Source organism: Pogonomyrmex barbatus, unplaced genomic scaffold (assembly GCF_055798465.1).
Source record: "Pogonomyrmex barbatus isolate J1 unplaced genomic scaffold, ASM5579846v1 scaffold11, whole genome shotgun sequence".
Taxonomy (NCBI): Eukaryota; Metazoa; Arthropoda; class Insecta; order Hymenoptera; family Formicidae; genus Pogonomyrmex; species Pogonomyrmex barbatus.
The window spans coordinates 2,392,630-2,419,567 of record NW_028297107.1 but is presented as its reverse complement, the minus strand read 5'-3'; the positions used below and the strand labels follow the sequence as shown (position 1 = coordinate 2,419,567).

The 26,938-nt window shown below is 31.7% G+C and overlaps 1 protein-coding gene across 3 annotated transcripts; it reads right to left on the bottom strand.

The window, feature by feature from the left end:
* Positions 1 to 281: 281 nt before the first annotated feature.
* LOC105426074 (uncharacterized) lies at positions 282 to 25,948 on the bottom strand. Of its 3 annotated transcripts, none has more exons than XM_089070970.1 (4): positions 22,363 to 25,948; positions 18,223 to 18,432; positions 14,838 to 14,927; positions 282 to 6,151 (listed from the first exon to the last, which is right to left on the bottom strand). In XM_089070970.1, exons 3-4 carry the CDS (start codon positions 14,898 to 14,900, stop codon positions 1,133 to 1,135), a joined length of 5,082 nt encoding a protein of 1,693 aa, XP_088927096.1. In that variant the 5' UTR covers positions 14,901 to 14,927; positions 18,223 to 18,432; positions 22,363 to 25,948; the 3' UTR covers positions 282 to 1,132. The 3 variants fall into 3 exon arrangements, with proteins under 3 accessions (XP_088927096.1, XP_088927097.1, XP_011635443.2); XM_089070971.1 differs by lacking the exon at positions 22,363 to 25,948 and adding an exon at positions 18,707 to 18,908; XM_011637141.3 differs by lacking the exons at positions 18,223 to 18,432; positions 22,363 to 25,948 and adding an exon at positions 15,386 to 15,684.
* Positions 25,949 to 26,938: the final 990 nt, after the last annotated feature.

Sequence of the window (26,938 nt, the reverse complement as noted above, 5' to 3'; positions counted from 1 at the left end):
ATCATAACTATTGCGCGAACAAACCTGTTGTAATCAAGAGAAATAGACGAAGATATAGGTTTTTACGTTAAACAATTTTTTTTTTTTTAAAGAGGAGCAAATCTTCCAAAGACTCCCGGTGAATGAACCGGGGAGTGTGGGATTCAACAGGGGGACACGTCGGACGAAAAACCCCCTAGTATTGCCTACCCACTAAAACTTCTTCTGCTACTCTATCAGTCAATTGTTGAGGAAGATCCTAGAACGTTGATAAAACAACACATCACGGGTGTTACACATCATCACGTTAAACAAAATAATTAACAATTTATTGTAAATCTTTACAAAATACAATAATAATCGAGAATTTACGAAATTATGAAATAAAGGTTCAAAAGATTTATTATTCCATTTTTAAAGCGAAATGTTAGCCATGCGAATCTAGACGCAGTTTTATGCATTTATCGTTCTAACGCGGCAATACAAGCATTCGATTCTGTGGATAACATTGATACGCACGTAAAGAAATTTTAGTTGTAATCGTAAGACGTAAATAATTAAATAATAAACGTTAACTTAGCATTAAATAACAACTATATTTCAATCGACTTACATGTTTCTGATAATTCATATTTAAAATCCTAATAGAGTTTATTATTTGATAAATGAATATAATGATATATATATATATATATATGTACTGACTACTTATTAACTGTCTTCATATTCAAGAAATATATAAATGAATAATAAACATATAAATGAACGTATCTTATTTTTATCGCATTTTATTTATAATATTATTTTTATGTATATTTAATTAAATAATATACTAATGTTATATTCATTTCTAACACAATCAATCACCAATCAGTCACAATCTAATCATCAATCAGTTCAATTACTGACCATTGATTGAGATTATAAATTTCTAAATGTTACATTACAAATAAATTAATTTCCTTCATCATAAAACTATTCTTCTGCAACGAATCATCAAAATTTAATTTTGCATTTGTATAGTTGATCACATTAAATATGTTGTAAATTAATACACATCATTAATTTTGTATTTTCAGTAATCTTAAACTTTTATGGCAAATCTAACGCTGTGATATTAAAATTGAAATTTAAAAGTTTAATTTAAAAAAAATTACAATGCAGTATATGTAGATAAATTTTCAATGATTTTCGCAAAAGGTTTTACTCTCAATTTACCAATTTTCTCATTCTGTATTCCGTGATCTAGTGTAGGTGTTGTTTCAGCCTGTTGACACGATGAATTCTTGACATTATCATTATCATCATCATCATCTATAGTAATTGTTTCAGGAATTGTATTTCTATCAGTATTTGTTTGTGTTATTACAGAATTACTCGCATTACTGTTTTTTGTTCTCTCTTCAGAATGTGGCATATATACATAATATGTATGAGAATTTCTTAAATGTTGCTTATATTTAGTCTCGGTAATAAAAGTACATGGACACAATAAACATTCTATTATCATAGAATTTTTTTGAATTTGATTCATCTGTAGACTCATTGGTTCATCAGATCGAATAGAATCTGCATGGGAATATTTAAGATGAGCATGGAAAAACATCAAAGATGGATACTCCAAAGTGCATAAAGGACATGAATAACCATGACCATAATTGTTTATTGACCCAGACTTCTGATTTCCAGTTTCATTATCTTTCCAAAGTGGCGCAATATTCTTGAATGGTTTGGTTGCCGAAAGACATACAGGCATCATTTTGGATCTATCAATGATTATAGATCTTCTTTGTGATGAGATTAAATTAGTTTTGAATTCATTAATTGATCCAGATTTTAAAGGAATTTCACAATTTTTTTTAAAATTATTAGTTGATCCAGCAGATAGAGAAATTGGATTATTAATCTTCAATCCGACATTTGATGTAGCAATGCTAGAAGATTCGGTAGATAGAGAAACTGGAGTATCCGCTTTTGTTTCTGTACTTGATACAACTATCTTAGACGCCAAAATATTATCTTTAGATTTGTTAATTCTTGAAAGTGGAAATAGTGGAGGAATTGAAGTAGCCTCTATAACTTTATTAGTTTTTGGATCTACAATTTTAAATTTCTTTAATACTTCAGTAGTAATATTATCGTCTTTTCCATTTTTACTTATAGTATCATTTAGGACATTATTAGATTTTTGAACATTAAGATGAGTTAAATTATTTTCAAATGATGATGATAACAACGATGATATTGTTGTTTGATTGGTTTTAACAAATTGTTTTTGTACATCATTGCTATCAATAATAGGAAGAGTAAATCCTAAAGTAGCTCGTTTAGCTATCATATCATCAATATGAGCATAAACAATGTGTGTTTGAACAGCATTAGTAGTAGGGAACTTCATATTGCAGAATAAACAATTATATTTAGCTACATTATCTACATTAATCTCAGAGTCACAAAGTTCTTCTATTGCCTTGTTTGTACTTGTCTTGATTGTAGTATTCGAAGATAATGCCTGATTACAATTCTTCCAATTGTTCAAATTATTGCTAATATTTGAATGAAGATGTTTTTCATGACATTTCAACGTAACAATATCTAAAAAAATTTCGCCACAAATATGACATATATGTCCGTCGTGAACATCATGACAAAAATGACTTAATTTCATATGTTCATCAAGTAGGTCAGATGTTTTATATTGTTTGTTACACTTATCACACTTAAAATCACCATCATTGGAATAAAATTCCATATGTTTTGTCATATCATTCATGTCTTTACATTTTATCTGACAAATCTGACAAATGCACTCATTAAAAGGTTGTTCAATTGTTTGTTGTTTTTCTTGATCTTTAGTAGAATTCCTAATCTGTTCCTGAACATTAGATACATTATTAAGGTCACTTTTTTCTTTGAATCCTTTTGCAGTCTCACTTAAATTCTCTTCTTTAGCATGAACATGCATATTATGCGAATGAAAGTGTGATTCATGATTGAATCCCTCATTGCATATGTCGCAGATATAATTATATGACTTGCGTTTATCCTCTGAATAGTGTACAAGTTTATTATGATGATGAAACATGTACATTCCTTGAAAATTTTGCGCACAAAAAGAACATGAAAATGTATGATTTTTGTAATAGTACATTCGGTGTTCTATGAAACGATCTTGAGTTTCAAATACCAAATTACAAATGTTACATGTTGCGCCTTGGATAACTAACTCATTAGATTTCTGTTGACTCATGTTAAAATTGTGCGTGAGAGCATTGAGCATTTGTGCGCCATGTAAATGTAATATATGAGATCGAAGATCATGTTTTTTAAAGAAACCTTGATTGCAGAATACGCAATGGAAACTATAAGTCTTCGAAATCTGTAATACATGCGCTGCAGAAATATGTGTCTGTAGAAGACGCTTCGAACTGAATCCAGTATTACACATTGGGCAGATATCTTTATTAAAACTGAAACTGCGTACATGTAGCTCCAACTTCTTCTGATTATAAAATTGTTTTCCACATATATCGCAGGGATAGGTTATACTTTTCGTTGTACTATTATTCAATGTTGCATCTGTTTCTTGGTTATTATTTGTAGGATTATTATTTTCTGTAAACTTTTCAGAGTCTTGTAATTTATTGACAGTTTCGATTTCCTTTTGAATTAATAAGTTATTATTAATAGAGGAATTATCATTAGAAGAATTATCAGAATTATCTTGATTAACTTCCGGTTCTTTTTCATTAACAAGCGATATTTCACATTGATTTGATTCTTTCATAGAATTACTATTTGAGGATTCACATAAATTATCTGAATGAGTCCTTTCATCACATGTACTTGTATTCTCATCGATGTTTTTATTTTGTTGCATCTTAAGAATATTCTTCGGGCTTGTGTTTTCCATACAATCTTTCTGATCTTCGTTCTTCATTTCTTTTTGTACTGTACAACAACTTTGATGTGCGACTAAAGACGATAACGATGAAAATATTTTGTTACAATGACGACACTCACAAGTTATTTTGTTCAACTTGCATTTTAACTCAATATTTACTGGATATCGATCGTTCTCTCTTTGAATGTATTTCAGACAGTGAACATTTAAATGTTCCTTCAACGCTTCATAATCAGGTAATAATATGTAACAAATACAACATTGATTTTGTTTAAGCAGATGTTCATGTAGATAATGTTGAAGTAATTTATGCTTCTGTGTATATCGTGCATCACATATACTTGACATATATGCTGTATGAGATGATTTAATGTGTATGCGCTTGGCCAATTTTGAAGGAAAACTCTTCTTACAAACTTTACATAAAAAGCATTTGTTGTGCTCTTTAGTATCTGATTTTGTATTTACTTCTAAATCTAAAGTGGAAACAGTTGTTAAACGTTCCAGAGGAATCTCCAAGTCTTTAAGCATCATTTTATTTTGTGTAGTACTTTTCTGAAGCGATATAAAGTTGGATTCAACAGAAGGGGAAATATTTTTCATGGCTTCAATCGTAAAAATCTGATAAGAATTCTCTTGTTGTTCATCACATCTTGTTAAAAGAACTGTACAGTCCTTACATTTGAAATAAGTCATAATAGGTTTCCAATCTACTTTGGAATCTATTGTACCTGAATCTGTTATATTTTGTTCCTTTTTATTAAATTCCATATTGAGCTGAGATTTTTTAGATACAGTTTTAGCTTTTTTCATTTCTAACTTTAAATTCGTTTGTACTGGAGAAATAACTCTTAGAGATCGTAAACTATAGGGTATCTCACGATCATATAAAACATTACTACATATTTGATTTTCAGTCACTTTATTTTTAACATCCGTATTGGAGAGTTTTTCCAAAAAACACTTCATCATTTCAACATCTGCATGCAGTTTCACAAATGGCTTTTTGGTTAAACTTGTTTCATACTTCACATTTTCTTCCAGAGTGGAACATGCTGTTTTTTCTGGAAGAAAGTCTGATCTTATATTTAAAGAATCATTTGATTCATTATGTCCTTCTGAGAGTTTCGGTCTTGAATTTTTTTGTATTCCTTCATCATGATGTGAGACATCAGGAAGATCATTTTTTATAATGTTAGATTTAGATTTTGGATCGACCTTAGTATCATGTTTCTTTTTGCAAAGTTCAAGATATTCTGTTAATGTTGGTTGCCGTAATTTTTTAGTTGGTGACATTTTATTAACAAATGATTTTTCAATTTGTGATTTCTCAGTATCCATGACATTATCAATCAAACATTTATTAGTAACATTTCTAAATGTAATATTTATCTCATCTGGTTTAATGAGATTCTTTAAGCATGGCTCTTCATGTGTATCCGTTTTCAAATCGTGTGTATCCATTTTATCATTTTGAAGAGACGTATTTACATCGTTAGATTTGTAATTCTCTTGTTTAATTACGTTACTGGAACATATTAGTTCATTATGTGTATGAAATAAATGGGACTGTAAAAATTCTTTACTTTTAAAATAACGATTGCAAAAGTTACAAAAAAATGCGTGTAAGTTTGTATGCATATTTTGCACGCTGTGACATATATGAGAAATTAATTTATCGCGTGTTCTGTATTTTTTCTTACAAATTCTGCATGTAAAATCTCCAAATTCATAATATTGCATATGGATTTCACGATTTCGAGAAGAAGAAAACTCTCGAAAGCATATGTCACAATATATACTTTTTTTTGTCGATTTAACTGTGCGTCGCAGTTTTGTTTTGCAATTTTCTAATGGGATGCTTTTTCTTTTCCTTCTAACATTTTTAGTTGTCATTATAGGTAACGTATTAATATTTTTATTGCTAGAGATTTCATTAGAATATTTATGTTCCTTTCTGGTTTGTGATAAGGTATATATTTCTTTTTTAGTTTCCATACTTTTAGGCTCTAATGTAACAGTCTTGTCTATATCGTTTGAATGTATAGGGTTTATGTTCGATAAATGCTTATTTTCTTTATTATTTATATCTTTACACAAAACGTCATTTTTAGAAATTGATGATTCGTTGCAATGATAATGATAATCGTGATCAATTAAGCTAAAACAATTTTTAATTAATGTACAATCTTCAGTTGCATCAAAATCTGATGTAGTATCAGCAGGTTCTTCCTTAATCTTCATCTCAATCCGGATCTCCGAATCAAGCTGTAAAACATATAAATGAACTTTAAATTCTTAAATTTGTTTCAAAAGATAAGATTTTCTAATCTTTAATTCTGAATATAAAGAAACTAATTTTAAAAAATAAATGAAGCATGGTTCTCTATAAGAGCAATTGATTTATAATCAAAGTTTCGATTGTTGCATCCTACATTACAATTCATCAATCGAATTCTTTTTGAGTGCAGAAGAATATAGATAATTAAGTGTATCTTTTTCGCCAGAAAAATATATGACGGGAGTTTCCTAGAGATGACACAAATATCTATACTTTTCCATATTCAAAAAAGACTTTAGTGATGAATTGTACTTTAATTATGAGTTTCGTATATACGCATTTTCTACAGTATATATAATATGAATTATAGATAAATGTATACATATATATACTTTAGAGAAGTAGTTTTTATAAGAGATTGATTTGAAAAATTTAATACCAAATTGAATGCCCAATTGAAATTAGATATGTGTTTGGATTTTGTAGGACCGCAATTCACTATGCTACCTTATATAATTACTTATAAATGGATGACAAAGAATTCCTGCGAAGACAAGTGCAACCCACAAATAGATAAAAGGTCCCTGCAAAGAGTTATTCATCATCCAGCATGAGTGACGTTCAATGTGTTAATATATTAGAGCAACAATCTAACTAATAAATCCATTCCATGTTGGTACTTCTGATCTCTTTCCGTTTACATGATCATTCTAATATGGTTTTGAACGCCCTATTGAATAGAAAAGTAGGACTTCGTTCACAAGGTCAACTTTGATTTTTTTAAATTAATCTGTAGATGTATAAACAAAAGATGATAACATTAACGGATTATTGGACGGAATTATCGAATGCGATCGAATTCGAATTCAGTATTCTTTATTTATTGCGCACAACACTTACTCTGCAATTACGACGACTCTTCTTCGATAACTGTTTATATTTTTCCCAATCTCCTAGTGATATCTAATTGATTCCTTAGTCTTTCATTTTCTAACTCCGTATTTCTTATTGTATCTTTGGCGAAAATAAAGATAGGAGTGTAAATCGAATATAAAGAGATAGTAATAGAGGGTAAACGAAATTCTATAAAGCGTAAATTAAAATAGCAAAACGTGATAACATTTTATCTTTTATAATGCTTTTTTACTTTCTGATGTTCTATCTACGCTTCTTAAAAGTTTCTGCTTCTTTTTTTTTCCTTATACCTCCTCCGCTCTCCTTTTTCCCTTCCTTCCTTCCTCCTTTCTCTCTCCCTCTCCCCTCTATTTCCTCTTTTCCTCTCTTCTTCTTTATGTTCCTCATCTTTTTTCTCCTCTTTCTCCATTTGCTCCGTCCCTTTCCCCATCTCTCTTCTGTTTGCTCTCTTTTCCTTTTTCTTCTCTTTCTTTCCCCTTTTCTCTTTCTTTTTTGTATTTTATCTCTTTTTCAGTCTTTCTTTTCTTGTTCTTCTTTCCATTTCCCTTCTTCTGCTCTTTTCTTTTCTCTTTCTCTTCTTTCTCTGTCCTCTTTTTCCTTCTTCTTCAGTTTCATTTCCTTTTTATTTCCTTTTGTCATTTCTTTCTTTTCTTTTATTCTGCTTCCCATCTTCCTAATCTTTCTAATGTCTCTCCTTTCCCCTTCTCTTTCCTTTCTCCGTTATTGTGTTTCATTTTTCTTCATGTTCTTTCTTATCTTTCTTTTCTCTTTCTTTTTTATCTTTCTTTATTTCATTCTTTCTCCTTTCCATTTTTCTTCATTTCCATCTTTTTTTTCGTATTTTTTTCTCTTTGCTAGTTCCTTCCTAGTTCCTTTTTTCCTTTTTTTCTTTTTCATCTGATTTGTTACTTCTTCTCTCTCCTCCTCCTTTCCCACCATCTCTCCCACATCTCTTCCACTTTCTCCCACTCTCTCCCATTCTTTCTCCCCCTACCTCCCTCCGCCCTCCCTCCCTCCCGCCTCTCTCTCATTCGACTTATGCTCCAATTATTAGTTTTGCCAAAGATTTTAAAATTAATTAACTATAATTAATAATCTTTTTTTCTTAATATTTTTCTTTAAAATTCAAGATAATTTATTTTAAATCATAATATACGACATTACATAGTGCTATGTGAATTACCTCCATATCCGTTAATAATAACAATATTTCATAATTACACTTTATCTCATACATAGATTGTATTACAGTATAACCAGTATAGGTACTTTGTATCAGTATCTTTGATTTCTATTTCTCACGTTACATGACTATTCTGCCTATCTATATTAATAAGTGCAAAAGCAGGATTTTCTCTTTGCTAGTTCCTTCCTAGTTCCTTTTTCCGTTTTTTCTTTTTCATCTGATTTGTTACTCCTTCTCTCTTCTCCTCCACCCTTTCTCACCATTTCTCCCATTCTCTCTCACTTTCTCCCACTCTCTCCCATTCTTCCTCCCCCTACCTCCCGCTCCCCCCCCCCACTCATTCGATTTATGTTCCTATTATTAGTTTTGCCAAAGATTTTAAAATTAATTGACTAATAACCTTTTTTTCTTAATATTTTTCTTTAAAATTCAAAATAATTTATTTTATCGATCAATTGTCTACTGAGTATCGATCATGTAATCTTTTCCCTAAGATAAAAAAATGAAAAGTATAAATTTTGTCCACCTTTAATACTAAAAATTTTCATATTTCACAATTTTCCCCTAGGGAATAAGTTATATGATAAATATGATAAGTTATATTGGTAAAATTTTTAAGCGTCTGAGTGAATATTTGATTAGGGAAGCAAGAATGTGTCTGAAAGAGTAAATAAAAAAAGAGAGATTTGGTAGCACACAACTAATTAGCCAACTAATTAGCCAAATATAAAATTTTCTCATTGGAAAGTTTCTGAGCATCAGCCGATATAAGTGAATGCATGTTAACACGACCCTCCCATAAATGGGATGTACTCAGTGGACATCCCAATGTAATTGGGACGTGAGTAAATGGAATCTCCTAATCAAAAATACCTATATTATACGTTCCCTATATTTAAACATATCGGTAAATACTTATTTATTAAAGATATTTGACTGTAATAGTAGGAAATTGAATAGTAGTGGTAAATCTCTCTACATTAGAATGTTTACTTAAATGGGAGAAATCAGAACAAGATGGGGAAAAAGATCCTAGACATAGGAAATACCTAGACAGAGTACAAAATATCTTTATAGGTGTGGGAAAGCCTGAGAAGTGAGGAAATAACTCGTTGAGGCCATGGTACTTCAACTTTTGTCTATTTTTACATCTCTTGATATTATAACAGATCAGACATTATAATATCTCTGTGAAATTATTCGTCACTATCGCCGTAATGATCTCTCATATTTGTTACAATAAACCTATCATTCCCTTTACTTTTTGTGCTTTACCCCTGTGATACTATCGATTCCATTCAATTATTTCCTTCGTCTATTAGAGAATCTATCTCTATCCTTTTTTATTATTTTACTGGCTTAATATAGGTATAAATAAAACAAAATATATTACTAAAAAAATATCAATTAATCAAAAATTGTTAGAATAAAATGAAAAAGAAATCTAATTTTATAATTTTAGTTTCTTAACTGCAATAATATAATTTCCATTGAAGTCATAATTCGGATCTAAAGTGTATAACAAAATTTAAATCAGTGAAAAGATATTCGATCTAGTTTTATTCCCATTCCCACAAATTTCACCAGACCAATAACAAATTTCAATTACTAGTAAAAATAGGTAATGCTAACCTCTATTATACTTTATTCATAATTACATAAGTACTGTTTGTTAGTCGTTAGAATAAAAAAATAAACATAGTATTTCAATAATCATCCTTTTCTTTTTACTCATGTAAAATTGTCAATTCTTCAAAGATTATTTATGTTAAATTATGTTTATTTACATTCCAAAAATAAGAATTGTAAGTTTACCTTACAAAAAATATCATATCTTTTGCTATTCTACTTCCAATAGAAACATAATAAACTAAATAAAGATATTATGGAAAGGCCTATTTTTACTGTGCTTGGGAAAAGTAAAATAGATATCATTTCTCATATTTTTTAAATAAGATATTCAATAATACTACTGAAAGTTACATAAAAAGTTGAGTTTAAATCAGGAAAACGCTTGGCATTATAGTTATCTGCAAGACAGATCATTACACTATATATGTATATATAGTGAAGTGAGATACAGCATATTTTGAGATAAAAAATATAAAATATTCTATAAAAATATTTATAAATTGTAAAAATCTCTATATTTAATAACAAAGATATCAGACGCAACAAAAACTGGACTTAGTATACATGGACTCCGAATGCCCTTTGTTCTGCCGTTCTAATCGAGTGAAGCTAACATCTAGAAAGTGAGCGAAAATAGAGGGGCTGGTTTTCTTACTGTGGTTTTCTTACATTTGTCCATGTAAAAAGAGATAGAGAACAGAGGAGCTCGATAGAGGGGCTATGTTGGCTTCACTTTTCTGATCGTATACGAAGTCCATGTATAAGACGTCCATGAACAAAAAGTTTAATGAGTATGCATGAATATGCTTAAGTTGGTCGTCGAGTAGGGGAAACTTCCTATTTTTCTATTTGATACTAGATTGACAACTATTGAAATAGTCATGTGTATTAGCAAGTGAAGATCAAAAGTACTAACATAGATAATACCAACATACCACCACTGATTATACTGTAAATTAACATTCTGAGATATATACCTACAAAATTGAATGTATTATTCATGTTTCCAGATGTAAATCAATGTTCCAGATAGAACAAATAAAACAATACTACTTTTTATTTGCTTGAATTTCTAATTAAGAACATAGCGGAGTGATCACATGGTCAAAGAGATCAAAGAAGTCAACACGAAGCAAACCATATATCTAGTAGACCGAAGGTAAAAGAAAGTAAAATCAGAGAATAAATGACTATCAACATAACTGCCAGTCAATTTTGTCTTTACCGTTCACGTTATAGTTTTTCTTGCCTAAAAGTCTATTTAACAATCCATTCAGGTATTTTTACAACTATAATAAATAGAAATGAAATCAAAGATGAAAATAACTACCAACCAATATGGCTGCCAATGATTTCTCTTCTGCCATTCATATTACAGCCCCCATTTAAAAATCTATTTAAAACTTCCCAATTATTTCTATATATGAAATGAAATAAATCTGATTGATTATATTATAATAGTAATATAATATAAAGTTCACTGATAGCAATAAAACAACTAGGAAATCTAAATTTTCCTTTTAAAAAGACTATTTTTAGCAACACTTTTATTTCCAAAAATCCTTGAAAATTGAGTTATAATACGAACTGAATAGTAAATATTAATTAAGTAGAATAGATACTGATTACTCATGCTGCAACTGATAGATACTGATTACTCATGACCGCATCAATCTTTAATTTGTCAACTATAATGTGATTTGATGTAATTAAATAATTGTGTTAAAAATATTTAAAAAAATACTCCTTTCTAAATGGAATGAGATCTACATTAATAGAACAGACATATGAAATATATAGACCGAGCATAAGATGCCACTTTAGAAAGAGAGGTTCTGATATATGGGACAAGGGGCACTCGTCTGATATCGGTTCGGGTAGACTCGCTAACATTCGGCGAGTTTTATAATTCATCGATTAATAAATCGCATTATGTGCAAATGAAACTTCGCTCTATAAAAGCAGCATACGTTTTGTGCTCCATTTGAGTAGTGCATTTTATCCAACCTTTTTATAAAAATTTACATTACTCTGGCTGGTTGCGGATGACATCCACGTCCCGATTGATCACTAGCTCATAGCGCTTGAACAGTGGAAAAATTCTAGATGCTGGCCTCTATGAATGGCTAGTGATTAATCGGAACGTGATCAAATAGGTGTCACCTGCTGATTGCACAAAGAACGCGGCAAAGCGACAACGCGGCAACGCCATCTTGTTTTCTAATATATAACGAAGTTATATCTCAGAAGACAAGACGTGATTGGCTACCGCGTTACCAAGTTACCATGTTGTCGCGTTGCCGCTTTGTTGCATCCTGTGTGCAACCAGCCTATCTCCCTACATTAAGGAGAGTGTTTAATAAGAATAACAGGCAATATATAAGATTTTATATTTATAAAAATATAATATATTCAATATATGAATATTAAATAAGATTTTTTTTCAATTTTTAGAATGCGAAATTGTATCAGTGACTTTGAATTTTCTTCATGTTATATAAAACCCTTTACATTTATTTTTCTGAGTTATAAAAACTATTTTGTCTTAAGAAACAACAGAAAATATTTTATATAAAATAACGAAAGCAGCATGTTTAATTATTAATTAGTTTAAAATATTTTTATGAACCATAGTTAAATTAAGAATCATTGATTACAATATGAGTCACATGAGAAATCGAATATATTCGAGAACTTACGAAAATAAACGAAGTCAGACGAGTGCCGAAGTGCTCCCCTTACCGCAAATATCAGTTATTCCTCGTACAAAGACTCTCTATATATTTCATATGTCTATGACCAGAGAGAAGCCTTAGCGTGAATCCTCATGCAGACACCGGCGCTTTAACACCGAGCGCTGATTGGTGAAAAACGGATAATGGGAGTAAATAGTAAAGATTCATTCGCCGTTTTATCCCCACTACTCATTTTTCATCAATCATCTATATCAAATCTATATATCGCTGGTGTCTGCATGAGGATCCAATCTGAGAGTGGTCATGAACGCGTTTTAGCTGTACCCTTATTCGCGTAGGTAATGTGTACGTTTTTGTGGTTCTCTTCCGTGCTAGACGCAAGAGTGATAAAGACGGATGATATGGGCACGACTGTCCATCTTTATCACTCTTGCGTTTAGCATGGAAGAGAACCACAAAAAACGTGCACATTATCTACGCGAATAAGGATACAGCTAAAACGCGTCCATGACCACTCCCAGGCTTCTCTCTGCTATGACATTAATGGGCATTCAAATCGGTAAAATAGATAGCTGTATTTGCACAATGTTGCAATGGTAAAGTTGAAACCTTAAGCTATGCTTCCTACTATACCGACTACAGTAAATTGACGCCCACTGTCCTTTCCTTGCTATTCAGTTTGCTGATGTGTCGACCTGCCATGTTTGTTTTAGGAACAGTCGCTATGGATATGTGATCAGAAAAATATTTTAAAAACAAGATGTTTCCATATTCAAGATACAACGATTTTTGAGACAGAGCGTAGTGTAGCATAGCAACGCGCGCATTGACGGGACGGTTTGGTTCTCAGACTCGAGCAGCAAAGGGGTACAGTGAACGTCGATGCTGAAATTGGCCCGAAAGTTATATACAATGTCGACCATTGCAGCATTACATAAACTATTAGAAACTAACTATTAGAAAAGGAAATTATTAATAAGAATACTTAGGAACTTTATTCTTTACACATTAATTGATACTAAGTCTATCAGCAATAAATAAAATATGAAGACTCTATTCTTACTTTGTTTATGTATACAACATTGATAATTTTTTAAATAGACAAGACGAAAAATGCATTTAATTAATAGGCCTATATATTAATTAAACAAATAGTTATCTAACATATACATCCTTATATTTTTTAATACAAACTGTTACATATAGTATTAACATTACATAACATTTGTATTATAGGATATTTCAAAATTATCAAATGTCTTTTCATTGATAAATTTTATGGGATATTTTGAGATGAAAATTTTTATATGAAAATGTTAGCTATAATTTTAAAATGGTAAATATTTAAATTTAACTTTAATTAGCTGTGAATTTATAGAAAATTTACATGCTTCAACATAGTATAGTGTACAGTAATAAAAAATATGTTTGTACATTTTAATTTAAATGCTTTTAAAAATTACAACCTCCATATTCCTATAAAGATTTATTATAAATTTTTGTGAATGTGTCAATAAAAATATATCTGATAATTTTTGGACATCTCAAAATATTAAAACACAGACAAATACACATTCTATCTCACTGTTGCTATGCTGACTTTAACTATAAATTTTGATAATAGTAAAAGTTAATACTAGAAAAATGTTGAATAAATTTCCTAAAAATATAGAAGAGAAACAAACAAACAAACAAACAAACAAACAAAAACACACACACACAATTTAAAAAGACAAAAGAGTAAAAAAATTATATTGTTACATACTAGTAAAAGATGTAATATAAAAATAAAAAAATTTAAATTTAGATTAACATTTTTGTATATATATTTCTTAAACTTAGAAATTTTCTTTATAAAGAAATTTTGTCTCATTGACAAGACAAATATTTCCTATTTAAAAATGACTATTATTTCAGATTATACTTTAGATGTTTAAAATGAATATAGAAATTTATTTGTACAAAGATATAAAAATTAAAAAGTTGAGTTATGATATAATAAGCATTAACTATGTAACATAATTTAATCAATTAAAAAAAACTAATATTTTTAAATCAATTAAAAAAACATATTTTTAAATTTCATGTACATTTTGCATTAATCTTAAAATTTATTGAAATTTAAAACTCATTACCAATAAATAAATTGTACAACATAAAATATTAAGATTTGAGTCATATATACAAAATAAGAAATCTAATTTAAAACTTTTTATTAATTATTTATTATAAAATGGTACTTACCGCTGAATTTCTATGTATGAATACAGCATCTACAACTCTTTCATATGGTAGAACTCTAGCCATGTTAGAATGCAGACAAAATGTTTCCTTCTGTAACATGTAACATTAAATTATAAATTACATTATATTAAATATTATCAAGTAAAAAAAAGAATAATATTTATAAACACTTGTATGCAAAAAATAATTTAATTTTAAAATAAAAATTCAATATTCAAGAATTAATAAGTTAACTAATAAACATTAAATATTAATGTTATATAAATGATTCATCAAAATATTGACTTAATATAAAAAGATAACTCATATAAAAATATGTACTATATTTATGAAAATTTGTTTACGGGGAGTCTATGGAGTAACAAAATAAGATGTTATATTACAAAATGAGATGGTATATTAATGTAATACACAAAATGTAACTTTCAAAATCTAGTTTATACAACTGTGAAAAAACAAATTATTTTCGATCATGACATAATTGGACACACAATTTTATATCGAAAATAAAATTATAAAATTAATCTTAGAGAAAATCGGTAATATACCTGTATTCAAATGTAAACGTGCTGAACTATTGTACAGTTGATCATTGGATAGGCAATCATTGAACAAGAAAAGTATCAATAATTACGATCTACGTAAATTTAAAACCACTGATTACACTGCGATTATACATTTTCGCGATTGTCCCGTTTTGCACGCTACACGAATCACCGAACAATTAGCAAATAATTCGATAAGCCACAATAAGCTCGTCCGCAAGCTATACTATCTACTTGCTGAGCGACAGCTGTTACACAAAATGGCGGCGGTATTTCAGCATCTAACGTCTGACGGGGCATGCACAGCTAACTCAGTCGGTTACATCGAATATGGCGATGTATCGAGAATAATCGACATTGAACTAATCGACATTGAAATAATCGACATTGAAATAATCGACATTGAAATAATCGACACTGAAATAATCGACATTGAAATAATCCATTATAAAAAGTAATTAATCAATTATACTTTAGACATATTAAATCAATTAAACAATTAAACAATTTTTTAATTTCTTATGTACTATAAATTAATTTTTAATGATATTTATTATTATTATACACAAATTGTAATATTATCAAACCTTTATGTTTTAAGTACCTTCATTTTTAACTTTTTTTTTTAATTATTCATTTATAATAATATATTAATATTATTAGATAAATTACTGGTTAGGAATATCCCATTAACAAATATTTCAATAAAATGTATACACACGCGCGCGCGTGTATGTGTGTGTGTGTGTGTGTGTGTGTGTGTGTGTGTGTGTGTGTGTGTTTGTGTTTTAGGAAGGGGATTTAACGACATCCCACACGGAACATGACGTCCATTGGAGGTCCACATAACCTCCACAGCCTCCATGCGACATCTATCTCCATAGTGAAAGTCAGATGAACCTCTAATGGAGATCCATGTTACTTCCATGAAGGAGTTCCAATGGAGCTCTATTAGATCTCCATTAGATGTCCATGTAGATGTCTCATGGAGGTTATATGGATGAATTACAGATGTTTTATGAAACTTTCATGGATCATATATAGAACTTAATTAAAAATTTTAGATGTAGTAAATGATTATTTATGATAAAAATTAAGAATATGTACTTATAAATAAATTAAAGATTTATTTGTAAATATATATTCTTAATTTTAGCTATTGCATATATCTTATTTAATTGTGTATAAATGATTATACCAAACATAAAAAACGTATTTCAAAAAAACAAAACAAATATCTCATGTATTTAATACGATCAACAAATATATCAAACGAGCAAATAAAATATATAAATTTATGAACATTTCTCACATGAAACAATAAAAATCTATATAACATGTAACCTTCACAACTTTATATATATATATATATATATATATATATGTGTGTGTGTATATATAAAATTAAATTATCTACAAGAATTGCATCCAGGATATTGATATTGAACCTATTTAAAACATATGACAATGTGATAATATTGACTAATCGGAGATCTGTCATACTTTTATATCAAAATTTTAGTTTACAATGTCATTCAGTAAGAGATTTCGACCGATCACTAGGTTAAGTGAGCTCGAGTTGGTATATCAAAAGGACGATGGCTCCCGAAAAAAATATGCGATGTTACCGACATTGCAAGATAAAAAAGATTTCATTAGTTCCATTCCACGTTGCATATATGGGCGATTTCATGCCTTCGTAGAAATATTTTTGTTCAGTATTATATAATTCATTTTATTTATTAACTTTTTCTGATTAGTTTATAACATTAATTAAATTTTATTTAGTATTTTAATTATAATGTAATATAAAAAATAATTGATATATTTAATATTGTTAATAACTGTTAATAATTTTCTCATAAAGCCTCCAATGTGTGTTTATTAATCTTTCTCAAAATCGTATAAAATATTCATAAGATCCACATAACCTCTATGAGACGACTACATGGAGGCCTAATGGAGGTCTAATAGAGGTTAAAAACGCGGAACTATGGATCTCCAATAGACATCTAATGGAGGTTTCGTGGATGTCCAAAGAAGGTTATAAACCTCCATGGTGGACTTCTAATGAACATTCACTGGAGGTTTTTGTTCCGTGTGAGTATACTTTAACGTGTAGGTCACTTATGTAGGTCCATAGATCATGAATAAAAATAAAAATTTTCAAAATGAAAAAATTTTAAATTAATATACAAAATTGCGTTATTTACAATTCTTTATGTCTATAAACTGTTAAAATAAGATTTGAAAATATTTTTGGAATTTCAGTCACATCTGTGCCAAAATGTTCGTCCTAAATAAATATATATAAATACCAAATATGAAGTCCATACGACTAAAAACAAAAATTTTCAAAATAGTGACAGAAAAATTTCAAAAATTAAAATACAAAATTGCATCATTTAGATTTACTAGATCTATAGATCCTCTAGATCTATAGATTATAAAAATAAAAAATGACCTTGACAACATTTTTGGAATTTCAAGATCACACCTATACCAAAATGTTAGTTTTAAAATAAACATATATAAATGCTGAATTTGAAGTCCGTACGATTAAAAATACAAATTTTCAAAATGGCGGCCAAAAAAGTTTAAAATAGCGAGCGATTTAAAGCTTAAAATTACGAGAGCGAGGAGAAAGAGAGAGTGGAGGAGAGAAAAAATGGGCAAAGGGAGAGAGAGAGTGAAGAGAGTGAAGAGAGAGGGCGAGAGATAGAGGGGGGGCAGAGAGAGAAAAGCGAAATGAGAGCGGAAAACGGAGAGCGGAGAGAATGAATCTGTACAAACTCATATTCCATTGTTGAATGCTTGTTTCATAAAAGTATTTTACTTACTTTACTGGTTGAAAAGGGGAAGATTTATCAATCGACGGTGATGGCTGATCGATGGCTTTTTTCGACAGAGCGGGAGTGTAATTCCGTCATTGAAGGCCGTTCCGGATCTAGCGAGGATCCGCTAAATGAGCCGCTCAAACGAGAAGGCGTTGTTAACTGCTCCCAATACTGCCCAATACTGGCACCGTGACCAAGTTCCATCTAATAATCCTGAAAAAGGACTATTTAAGAGATGATAGCGAGAGAAGATGGATAATCCTGATCGATATCGAAACAAGAACAAAAAGCTCTCCCGCGAGAACTAAAGTGTTTATTATATAGGCGATGACGTGAATATTAATAACGAGAAAAGGATAATTAGATGTGACATCTAGTGGCGCGAGCGAAAACTGACTGAGTATTGGTAAATTAATTTGATTCCACTGATTTTTACCTTGTTCTAAAGAAAATTTTACTTTATTCTAACCTTACTCTACTTTACTACCTGTTTCGAGTCAGCTGATCATTATTCAGTTGCTAAACTGTAGAATTGGTATAAAGCAGCGTCGATGGTGTCTTAATTATCAGTGTTGTTTATTGCTGGCCGTTTATGTGATTATTTTCTTCTTGGCTTCTTCACGTGATCACTCCCTCGATATATAGACTGGACTGCTGATGGCAGTGGTGGAAGTAGAAAGACGCCTAGAGTAAGAGGCAGATAAATAGATGAACTTTTTTCTCTGTTTACTAAACCGAATTGGTTGTTGTTACTCTGGCAACCAATCCGGTTTTAATAAACAGAGAAGGAAGTTCAATCATTTATCTGCCTCTTACTCTAGGCGTCTTTCTACTCCCACCACTGCCAGCAGTTCAGTCTATATATCGATGGATCACTCACTTTGTCGACATTTCAGAGCAGGTTTTTTTATGCATGGACGCTCTCGCATGTATTTCATTTTCATACAATTAAAATTCTTAAGAGAATGCTGGACTGATCTGTTTTACCGACTAAATATATATTTAGTATTTTTCCATTTTCGTCATATCTGAAAGAAATTCCTTTTCTATGCGAGTTCGAAAAGAATCGCCACGAGTAGTGTACAGTATCGATAGCACTGGACACGGCTGAATTCTATATATTTCCCGTAACTAAAAACCATATAGGATAGATTAAAGGACACTACACTATAAGATTTTTGAACTATAATCTAATGAATTAATGATGAAGTGATGCGCCAAGACTTGATTCTGGCATCTTGATGTGATACTTTAAATAATTTAACCCATAAAATTTTGTCTCCAAGATAAAATAAAATATTCTGACATACGATTTCGTTTAGTTCTATACTTTGTAACAATTAATTTATAGATCTAATATTTCTTTAAGAGATATATTTGTTAAATGTTTGTTAGGTATACTATTTAAAAGCTATTTCGAGTCCATTATGAATTTTTATAGACTATAGAAAAATTTCCTTTTGTATTTGAGAAAGAGTTTAGAATTGAAATGTGAAGGACTGTAGTTATACTCATTATCTTTTATAATCTTTTTCCTTTTTTTGTTTCAGAGAGCATATATATCGAATTGTTAATGAGGCAAAAATAATATTTTAAGGTTTGTACAGCAACCCTTTGTACAGCAGCCTTAATTATAGTTTATGAATTAAAAAAATTTGTTTTATTTTTATTTTATGTACTTTAGTATTAATAGAATAAAGACAGCATAAAACAAAATTACCTGACTTTATTATATATTTAAAAAAAGTTCCCCATTAAGGGCTATAAATACTCTATCTATAGTCCTTAATGAAACAATGAAGTAATGCCTTGAGAATGAGCTCAAGAATATTGATTTCCAAGATAAAAATAAATAAAATATTTTGACAATACAATTTTGTTTTGTTTTATATAAAAATTAGTTTAAGAATCTAAAATTAATCTACTACCCTAATATTAAAATGCTATCCTATAATTCGGAGATTTAAAACGAATTATTTTTTCTTTGAATTTGGACTTTTTCATCTTTGGCACAATTTCTGCAACATAACAAACGTTGATTTAATTGGGCATACAAAAGAAAAATAACGCAAAATCGATTATTTAACTTTAATAATTTGTGGATGAAACGGACTAATTCTTCATTCTCCAATTAATCGCAACGTTAAACTAAGGATACGATTCACTTGACACTACAAATACTTCAAAATGTCTGATTGACTAATTAGAACAAAGAATTTTATGAATTAATAAAAAAAATGCTTTGAAGCATTTGTACCCAAGTGTATACCAAGTGAATTATATACTAAATGGGCTGTACCCTAAGTTAGATCAGTGTTGCTATGCGAGATATTTTAAACGCAAAGTAGTGTACTTTTGTATATATACCTCTGATTTAGTGTCAAAAAATCATTGTCATTGAAAATTTGTTTTTCTGAGGCAGAACAGCGATTTAGGATTGATCATCTGTTGGTTCATTATCACAGGCTTGAGAAATAAAAAGAGACAAAGATATTTACTATAAAAATCGATTGAAAGTTGTACATTCTGGCAAGCACTAGATCAGATTAAAAAGTGGGATGACAGGAAGACCGACGAAATCCTTATAGAAATTATTACTGTAAATTACAAAAAAATTGGCAATGACTATTTTATTAAAAATATTTCAATAATTTTAAATTAGTATTATATTAAATCATACGAATTTATGAAACATTTATACATAAATAATGACAAATAATTATTTATATGTGTATAAATTATGCATATAGATGTTCTAAATATAATTGGCATTTTAAAAAAAGTATGTACTAACACACAGATTGCATATCTCTTTAAGAAAATAGCTATGTTGTCTTATTATTCTGGACATAAAACTACTAAGATTATTGAAGAATAAATATTGCACAGAACGTTTTATATTTTATATGTTGAAATGTATTAAAATAAAGTATAAAATAATATTAGAATCTAGGCGACTGATATGCATTTGGATACGCAATTCTCTCTTATATAACAGTTATATCTTGTGTTTGCTGAGATATATAATTGATTTTTCTAAAGATAAGAACATTAAATAGTTGATAATTGGACATTGTTGTAGAAAGAAAATACTTATAATAGATGTAAGAAGAAGGATAGAGAATCCTAAAGCTGCATCTAGGTGCATCTACTTTACTGTTGAGTGACGTGGAAATTTCCTGGCACTGTTCAAGTTTTCTAAGTAATTAAAACCACTTAACAGGATTTCACCTAACTTTCTGATATCGCTATGAGAAATCAATTTTAAACTGCTTCTCTAGAGAGAAAAAGAAGGAAAGGAACTAGTTATGGCACAGATATGACAACTTTTAATTATACTATCAAAATATTTTCCCTTGAATATATTACACATTTATTATTATTTGGTTTTGCTTTCTATTGCTTTTTTTACACACACACACACACATAAAGAATCTTTTAATATAATGCGAAACTATTTTTAACAAGGCTAAATTATGAAATGAATAAAAAACAAATGTTTTTTATTAATCCTAACTATAAGCTTATATTTATAAATTTATTATTAAATTGAAACTTTTAAGTACATTTTATACATCTATAATGACATGTACATGACAATATATTTAGTACAGCAAAAAAGCAATCATATTTCTTACATTTTCTAAGAATAAATTAAATATGTTACATTTATTATATTATAGGCAAATTTATTTCAATATTTAAGAAAAGTAAAAAGCTAATACGTCCAAAGTTAGAATATTACAGTTAGGATATTGCAATTAATCTGTAACATTCACAAAATAGCATGTTAAATGCAAATAATTTAATGTATTAAAATTAATTGTTTCCGATTTTTTTTAAATGCTGATTGGTTCCCTCGTTATACTTGTTTCGTAAGCAAACGATTATCACTATGAATATAGTGCATTTCGATTTATATATTTTTCGTATATATTGTACGCATTTTAGTTAATCGCGAATAAGAAGATTTTTTAAGTTGTATAAAAAAAGATTTTATTTTGTATTTTCTTTGATATTTTATAGTTAAATATTAAATTTATAGTTAAATAAAAATGTATAATTGCAAAAATAATTTTCATCACATGACAACTGATATAAAGTAAATGTATACGAAGTTTGATACAAATTTATATAATATACCATTTTACCATCCTGCGTGGCTCCGGATGGGCAGCAGATAATTGCTTGCAGTTGGGTGTCGGCGCCCACGAAGTTCGTTTCTGTCGCACCGTCCCTAAGGTCAGCTGAACTTCTCCGTGTAAGATCCGCCGATGACAGGAGTCGATGATCAACCTCGTCAAGTGTGCATCGGCCGGCAAGATAATCAGATGACGCTCATCGTACGCAAGCAGCGAATGCTTAATTCGGCCTTCTACCCGAAGAACTCCACGCTCATCTAGAAAAGAATGAAAACGAATAAGTACATTAGATTTTGAGAGACAGCGACCCTGTTGCACTGATTCGAGGTCGCCTCTAAATTTCAAATGTTGCACCATCCGGATCCAAGTTCGTAAGGCGTCCTCCAATTCGGTCGGCGACAGGAAGCAGCCGTTTGAGAGAAGAGTCTGACGTTGCGCTCGACGTCGATACTCTCGAGTTGCGAGAGGCAACCATCGCCATCACTCGTAGCAAGTGATTCAATGAGGAGAATCACTCCAACACATTCGGTTCCTTAGGGGCAGCCTCATCTACTCGAACGGATAGCGATAATGTTCGTTTCTCTGGCAGGTCTCCATTCACGAAAAACTGCGGTGAGATCACTAAGCAGTGTCATTCAGTGCAGCCAAGTTGAACCACGCCATCACAGCTCGTAAATCAGCAGGTCTGCGGGTGAAAGTTTCCGCGAGGCGCAAGTTATCCTTCTCCGGCACGTGATGCCACAAAGCGTCGCTCACCTTGTCTGTATTTCTGTCTGTATTTCAAAGACACGGTTGGCAACATAGGTCTTCCGAAAAGGATGACTCCGTACCCCAGCGCCACGGTAGAATCAGACCAGAGGTGAGAGGAAGTACGCTGAAGGCCGAGCATCCTCTAAACATGAGCGACCAATTGAGCGAGGAGAGCAGCCGCCGACAACTCCAGACAAAGCAGCGTGACCAACTTCAGGGGGGCCATCTTGGTTTAAGACATCACGAGCTGAGTTTGCCATCACCCACTTTTGTTCACAGGTAAACCATGTCCGTATAAGCTCGTTCAGAGGCATCGCAGAAGCCGTGTACCTTCTCGTCGAAACCAAGGGTCATCCATCGCGGCATCCGAATACCCTCCAGTTGAAGACCTGTGTGGAAGCGACACCACCAACGCGAAGACGCCTCTTCTATCTAACGGTATCCCAGCCCACACTTTGGAGCCAAGGACTGGAACGCGATCTTCGCATTTACGATGGTCAGAGACAGCCAGCCGAGCGGGTCAAATAACTGAGACGTCAAGGAGAGGACCTCTTGACAGCAGGCATCGGGAACTTGCGCACAACGACAGAAAACGCATCTAAATGAGGTACCACAATAATCCTAGGATGAAGGTCTCATCCAGCTGCCAGGTGCGAGATTCGTGATGCGCCAAGTGCTTAATGGGTAGGTTCGACAACAGTGAAGTGTCATTAGCCGACTACTTGCAAAGAGGAAATTCGCCCATGCAGAGTCTTATCAGCTGCTACTATAACGTCCGCGCTTCGGCCATGGTGGAGGTCTCAGATAGGATGTCATGTAGATGTCCTGGCGAAGAACAGCGGCTGCCTCCGGAAACCGGATCGCTATCATTGTCCACCAGCTGACGAAGGTACGCATTTTAAGATAAGGAGCACAAGCCAACCCGTAAGTGATCGTATTTAGTCGGACTTCCCGCTCACTTGAACGCCAGATCCCGTTGCAGATTTCGGTCCTGAGGCTGGATCAAAATTTGACGATACGTTACGACGATCTTTTTGATATCCGTCACGAAGACATAGCGAGGGAGATGCCATCGTAGCAGCACGTTGGCAAGCGGTGGCAATAAATTCGGGCCGATCAGCATCAACTGATTCAGCGATTGTCCTGAAAGCAGCTGCGAGGAGCCGTTGAATACTATTCGCAACTTCGTGGTGACACTTGACTCGCACAGAACGCCGTGATGAGACAAATAATTCCGCCTGTCATCTGCAGCTCGGCTCTATTACGCTTATGTGGTTTAGTTGCTCATATTGATTCATAAATTCCCATAAATGTAGAGTACCCGCAGGTGACTATCCCGAACCATTCTCCTCTCAACACCATGGAAGACACGCAAGGCTGAGACCGCAAGGAAAATAAGTCGGGTAATGAAGCGACGACTGGAAAACGAACAATATACCGTTCGTCGGGATTCCGGAGGCATGTTTGCACAAAGAAATTCCCAGCTTCCTGCTCTGCTGGAGAGTGAGACTGTAAGGAACAGGCAGTTCCTCCTGTGACCAGAATCCTCGTACTAGAGAAATCGGATTTTCCTCTACCCGACACTGATGAGCTCTAGATCGAGCTCGGGAAGATGCAGATTCTATCACTCCGAAGAGAATCCATCTTAACATTGTTTTTTATAACAGGCTTTCGAGGACGCTCCTCCGCAGGAGAATGGACGCGTAGACATCGGTACCAAGCACGATCTCCACAAAGTCGGACGACGAAGGGTCCAGATCGACCAACTTCAGCCCATCAAAGTGACACCACTCAAGGGAACAATCCACCCGCAGATCACTGTCGTAGTACGAGACAGCTCCAACCTTACCAACGCGGTAAGCTCCAGCCGAGAACTCCCATCGCGAGCAGCGAGACTGGGCCGACCCCGGCCACGAACAAAGCAGATTTTCCGCCAGCTGACACCGAACACTTCCACATTCGTGCGCAGTAGACGAAATCACTGCATCAGACATTCAGCAATGAATGATGACTTGGATTCTTGATCCATAAGAACACGAGCCACCCGAACTACGCCGTTCGGATCCATCACGAGAATGCAATCTTCAAAGTCACGAGAACCTTCAATGTCTGCTACGATATTCGGAAAGGCCAGCATGATTGAGAAGAAAGAATAAGAAGAAAGGATTAAGCAACCGGGAACCTTCAATGTCTGCTACGATATTCGGAGATTCGAGAGGTCCACAATGGTTAATAAGAAAGATAAGAAGAAAGATTAAGTAACTGGGAACTTTCAAGGGCCTGCTACATTCGGAGACCGAAAGGTCCACAACGGTTAGTAAGAGAGAGTGAGAGGAAGAAAGGAGAATAGATTTCAGTAAGATGGAGCAAGGAATGGATAGAAAATCCAAAAATTTACAATCGAGATTAATAAATAATGGAGAAACTGTTGGTTGACTGGGGAAATTGAAGAAGAAAAGTTTCGGTTCTCTTTCAGAAGGTTGTCTTTGGTGCATTGACTCTAAAATTGTGAAAGATTGACTGGGTGAATGAATGAATGGATGATGTGACTTGATGAAAGGTTAATTAATAATGCCCTCGTAGCCCGGAAGCGGCTCCATTTATATAGGATGACAAAGTCTGATTCTTGTTGAGGGATGTTGGAACCAGGAAATCTGAGATAGGTAGGTTATTTACATTAGATATCATTACTCGCTCGTGCTCGTCATATGCTTATGTGCAGTATTCAGACTTGTAACAGGTCTAACTTGAGGATTAATAATAATAAGAAAAATTCTTGCGTATTCCTTACATGAAAATATTAATATGAAGTCAATGTTTTAATTTATAATATCATTTATTTTATTAAATATTTTAAAGTCATAATATTGTATTGAATATTTTGGTGTTATAATTGATATAATTGATTGTAGAAGCTATACTTATATAATATAATCTTTAAATTTATTTTAATTTTAGAACAGTTAATAAGTATATTTTAGATGTAGTTTGTGTTTTTTCGAAAATTGACATATTATAATTAAATTATAATAACGTAAATGGACAAATTTTTTTTAGTAAGATGATATTTAGAAGAATGAATATCAATTTATATGATGAGTCATATATGAAAAACAATTTGTTTAAAATTAAAGTATTTAAAGTTCAATAATATCGTACAATTCGAAATTTTCAAAATATTATTATATTACCATTTTCTCAAGAAATTTCTACAGAAATGATTATTGCGGTATGAAAGGATTGAATGAGGAGATAAAAATTTTAATACATTTTTACGAGGGATTTGTCAAATTGAAATACATTATTACGTGAAAGTGCTTTATTCCTTTCGAAGATCGTTTATCGCAGACAATGGCGTCGGGAATGCCACTCTCATTTATCGCGCAATATGTGTGCACGCATGCACGACTCGCGCGCGCGCTCGCACACGCGCGCGTGCACGCGTATGCGTACATATATTTATATACACATATATATATACCTGATATCTTTATATTTATATATAAATATACATACCCTCTAATAAGCGATCCTAATTATTGAGTAAAGTACCGTTTGATATTAAAAAATACGCATGTATATGTACATATACAATTACAACACACGCCAGGACGGCAGGAATCCTGGTCCAGCGAGACCTTAATAATGCTTTTTTAGAACGAAGGTCAAAATGTACAGTATATATATTTTACATACTTATCGTTTCAGCAATAACAATTTTATTGTACGTAGACTTGCAAAAATTAAATAAATCATGATAGTGGTACATCGCGTATTGGACGGAAGGGCCCAAAACACTGCGCAGAGGTGTGAGAGGAAATTATAAA